We start from the raw sequence: 5,210 nt of genomic DNA, 5'->3' as shown, positions 1-5,210 counted from the left end.
TATGCAACCTCATCCCATTATTGCATGTTACTAACTAACTTCTCCCCTTTCTGGTAGTCTTGTGCTTTCTCGTCCCTCTCCTCTCTCCTCCTATCACTTCCTGCAGGTTTTCTGGCTCTGGAGCTGTGGAGTCTGGATCTGTGGCTGCGGGTCACCTGCTGCCCCCGTGTTCCTGCTCGACGCCCTCTGCTGCAACGACTATTGTTACTAGTCCTATTGTTATTATTGTTATTATAATCATTAACATTACGATTGTTACCATTAACACTACTATAAATATCTGTACCATTTTTTATTTAGTCTATAGCAACATCACCTTCACTGTCTGTACCTCTGTGTGTGTATATTGTGTAGGCTGCCTCCCTCCCCTCTCTCTCCATCCATCCCTCTCTTTTTCTCTCTGTTCCTCTCCTGCCCTCTCTCTCACTCTCTCTCTCCTTCACCCCAACCGGTCGAGGCAGATGGCCGCCCACCCTGAGCCATGGTTCTGCTCGAGGTTTCTGCCTCAGGAAGTTTTTCCTTGCCTCTGTCGCCTAGTGCTGCTCTTGGTGGGAACTGTTGGGCTTCTGTAAATAACATCCTAGAGTACGGTCTAGACCTGCTCTTTTATGAGCAGTGCTGTGAGATAACTGTTGTTGTGATTTGGCGCTATATAAATAAAATTGAATTGAACTCTAATTGTAAATGATTATGTGGGCGTGTTAATCCCTTCTTGTCTGAGAAGGACTTTGGTGCTAGCTAGCTTTTAAAACCGATCACAAAGCGTAGTGAAACATTTTAGCTTCCGTTAAAAATTTGTCTGGCGAGTATTGCATCATCTGATCGGCTATTCTCATCGGCCTTTTTAGCGACCACCGATCAAACTAGTTAAAGCCATTATCGGCTGATTATGATCGGTGACCGATCGATCGGAGCACCCTTAGCTGATCCACTTTTACACAGCCATCATCCAGTCTGTTCTCTGCACGTCCATCACTGTCTGGTTTGGATCTGCCACCAAAAAGGACAGGAGCAGACTTCAACGGACAGTCAGGACTGCAGAAAAGATCATCAGTGCAACAGAGCCCTATACGCCAAAACCAACAGACTCAGGAACAGTTTCTTCCTACAATCCATCACTCTGATGAACAGCTGATTTCTGACTCACAGTGTCAAGAACAATTACTGTGCAATAACCCAGTAACTCTGCCTGTAATCAGCACCTGTTTACTGACTAAAACACTTATTATTTATTCACCATTCTCCATTTCAGAGCTGTTCATACTGTTATATTGTCATATTGTAGATATTGTATACCAATCCACCTACCTCAAGACAGTCTACTCCAGAGCAAAATACTTATTTATCTGTCTGTTTTGTTTGTAGTGTGTATATATATGTTTTCTATACTGTAGCCTGTGATTTATAGTTTTATTATTGTATTAGTAAGCACTCCTGCTTTGCTCCTCTCTCTCCCTCACCGCGCAGCCCTGCCCCTCCCTCTGCGTCTGCACGCAGCCGTCTACTCACAGTCTCAACAGATGGAGGGAGACACAGTGCTGGTCGACACTGTTAATCTGATGTATCAAATACTTATGTCATACAATAAAATGCAAATTAATTATTTAAAAATCATACAATGTGATTTTCTGAATTTTTGTTTTAGATTCCGTCTCTCACAGTTGAAGTGTACCTATAATAAAAATTACAGACCTCTACATGCTTTGTAAGTAGGAAAACCTGCAAAATCAGCAGTGTATCAAATACTTGTTCTCCCCACTGTATCTGTCTTTACATTCTGAGTAATGTTGAAACGTTTTAACTTAAATCAAGACAGCTGTTTGTGCATCGCTGGTGTGTGCGTCGCATTGAACATTACGTCGCGGCAGTTATGTGTGGTGTCACTATAGAAAATGGACGGCCAAACCGAGTTGAGTAGAGTCAAGGCGAAGAGAACTGAGGGAGGCAAATTCAATAAGTGAGTGATACTTAAGATGGAGATTGAAGTATAATTTAAACAGTGTAATAAGAAACAAGTTGAGTCATTAAAAATAGTAAAAACATGCCTGCTAAAACTGCCCCCACTCCCCAACCCGCTTTACAGAAAATACCGATATATGTTTTATACTGGAATTCAGCCTAACAGTACCGGGATATGACTTTTTGGCCATATCACCCAGCCCTAATCCAGAGTCAGATTTCTCGTATGTGTACCTGGCAAATACAGTTTTGCTAAAAATTGTTCAATGCTACATGCTAATGCTCCACCCAACCAACATAAGCAGAAAAATCCATCCTACCTTCCTGGCCAGCAGACCTTTCCTCCTCATGCCACAAGCCTCCAGCTGAAGTCGTCCTCGCAGGGCCAGTTCTATCAGCATGCAGCCTCTCAGACCTGATGAAATGCAGTCATTCCAGAACGAGGTGTAGCCCTGCATCACGGAAACACACTTCAGAATTATGGTTCGTCGAATGTTTCCATGCAATAGCAACAGTCCTGTAAACCAAGTGGGGTCACTGGGCCCAGACTGGCAGGAGTACCAGGGGAATTCTAGATGGTCAAGCCGATTGGGCCAGTAAGTAAGGACAAAGTAAACATGCAAAATGAAAACAGGTAACCTAAATCAGAAAGAAGGTTTACACATACTTTTAGTCACAAATGTTTTAAACACCTTCAGATGCCACACTTGGCCCAAACCTTACATTCTGACAACATCCCCTTTGTATATGTTCCTTCAGGCGTCTGACTACAGAGTGAATATTAAAATGGAGACACCCTACTTCAAGTCAGAAGGCAAGTCATGGCCCTTAGTAAATGGCCATGATCTTTGATACTGACAAACGGCTAATAAGTTGTGCAGTATATGAAAGCAGTAAGTGACATAGCTTATTGTCACATTTGTTCTCAAATCCAGAAGCAATGCCACAGTACTTTTAGTCTGTTTCTGGGTCGAGTTAAAAAGAAAAGTTAGTGAGAGCTTTACAGAAGCAAATTTGGAACACGTTACATAGTTTAGACAGCCAACCAGCATCTATCTTGTTCATTTACAATCCGGCGGCTGTCAAATTAGCTGTTAAGTGTCCGAACAGGAAAAATGCTATAGACCTCTCTATATGTCAGCTGTTGGGCTCATTACACTTACTATCACTGTCTTGTAAAGGCTCATTTGTATTCATGTAATTGTGCATGGGGTCATTGCATTACTTACAGAATATAAAATTATATAACATTTTTAATGATAACACACACACACACACACACACACTTGTTTTTCATATGTTTACCTAAGGCAGAGGTCACTAATAGGCGGACCCGGCCGCTGTCCTCTCTGGAACTCCGACCTACAGCCGATTTATTATTGAGACTTACTACCTCATGACGGAGCGTTTCTATTTTAACCCGTGCATCTTTTCTAGCATTTACTGTACTGGTTTAGAGGACCAGGAAACTCACAGACCAATCGCATGCGCTTCAATCGTCTCATGTGACGCTGCTCAGCCAATCAAATCTGTGCATTTCGATGCTTGAGAGTCGAGTCCGCAAGATTCACCAGAGACGTTTTGGAAACACACGAATTGAGGAGACGAAAGGGAAAAGAGATTTCACATGGCTTTTAATCAAGAATGTACAGATTTTCACATGGACATTCCTCCCACGGGCAGTTCAGAACCAGAATATCTCATAGATCTCCAATGTCAGCTGGCAAGAGAAACTAGAGCTCATGTTTCTCACTGAACAAAAGAAATTAGGAGTGGTAGCTCTGTAAGAGGGAATGAAAGAGAAGAGGAGGCATTACAGCTGTTCAGTTGTTATGTGTTGAGTGTTTATTATAAAATTGGTTAAGACTACACTTCATCACTTCAAGCTACACTTTTTATTTCATTTTTTCTAAAAATTAGGCACTTTATTTAGAATTTATTATTTATTATCCCTCCAGTTTGATGTGAAAACTGACTGAAATATTATTTGATTTTACAGTCTGTTGTTGACTAAAAACATAAGCTGATACAACTATATGTTTTTATGGTACTGAAAGATAACGCAAGTTAGTTGTTTTGCTGTTCCGGACCTTTGCTTTGGGAAATTTTCTCTAACTGGACCTCTATGAATTCTAATTGAATACCCCTGATCTAAGGTATTGACTGTTTATGCAAACAAAAAGTTAATGTGATTTGTGGTTTTCAGTATAAAACTTGTTGAAATGGTTTAAGTGTGTACATTTTCGATTAATAAAATGCATCGACAAATTCTTTGCATCGATGCTTCGTTTAATCCATGCAACTTTACAGCAGTGTTTCGCAGGGACATTTATTACTGTCGCACATCTCGCTTACGCTGTGAACACGACGTGATTATAATGGCGCTGTTTGCAAAGTGGGGGAAGAGAGAGAAAACAGCGAGGGACAAAGAAGAAAGTGTCCAAAGTCTGGGATTATTTCAAACTAAAGAAAACAACAACCCTGTAATGTTACCGTCCGTCCACCGTAAAATGAAACTTATGTCGCCTCCGCAACAGAACGACGGCGCCTGAACAAAAAGCAGCCGGTGTTCTGCCAGCGGACCACAGACAAGGTAACAGTAGCAGCAACTTTAGCATTTCACTGAAATCACGATTGATTGTTGAGTTGAAGCCAAAGTAAGCCGCAGTCCTCAGCTGAAAATGTGCACACGTGTGTTTGTTGTTCTCCTTTTGGGCCGTGAGTTGTAACCTCACAGTCAGGAGTTAACTGGGTGTCGGGGAACTGCATCTTTTAACTCACCTGCAGTTCTCTCTGTAGCTCAGACAATCCCTGATACCTGCGTGTGCTAATCCATCCTTTCACCCAGATTCTTTGTCTTTACAATAACAAACAGCTGTTTCCTGTGCAGGATCGCTCATTTCCTGTTTCACATTTTACGTGTGATTTCTTGACAAAACGTGGTTTGGAGACCAGCGTCAGGGGACTGTCAGCTCCTGTAGTGTGTGTGTGTGTGTGTGTGTGTGTGTGTGTGTGTGTCCCTGTCACCGATCAGTCACGTAGTGTGAACGCCACAACGACTTCAAGACTGCCGTCATGACGGCAAGTTGTGTGAACGGCACGGCCATCGGCCGACGCTGAAAGTCGTGTAGTCTGCAGTGATGTTTGTGTTTGTAAAGCAGCTGTCTAGTTGTTGGTCTGATGTTTGCTGTATGACACACTATGAATTTCCGAAGAAGGAATAATAAATATCCATCTCCTATAAAAGTGCA

At 42.1% G+C, this 5,210-nt stretch overlaps 1 protein-coding gene across 1 annotated transcript in view; it reads right to left on the bottom strand.

The window, feature by feature from the left end:
• The window catches only part of golph3a (golgi phosphoprotein 3a), a 36,806-nt gene that overhangs the window by 18,475 nt on the left and 13,121 nt on the right, over positions 1-5,210 (bottom strand). The window contains exon 2 of the mRNA XM_046035244.1: positions 2,280-2,411. Within this exon, the coding sequence (XP_045891200.1) occupies positions 2,280-2,411 (132 nt within the window). The remainder of the gene's footprint in view (positions 1-2,279; positions 2,412-5,210) is intronic.

This window comes from Micropterus dolomieu, linkage group LG21 (genome assembly GCF_021292245.1).
Source record: "Micropterus dolomieu isolate WLL.071019.BEF.003 ecotype Adirondacks linkage group LG21, ASM2129224v1, whole genome shotgun sequence".
Taxonomy (NCBI): Eukaryota; Metazoa; Chordata; class Actinopteri; order Centrarchiformes; family Centrarchidae; genus Micropterus; species Micropterus dolomieu.
Note: the sequence above shows the minus strand (reverse complement) of the source record. Positions and strands in the feature narration are given on the sequence as shown.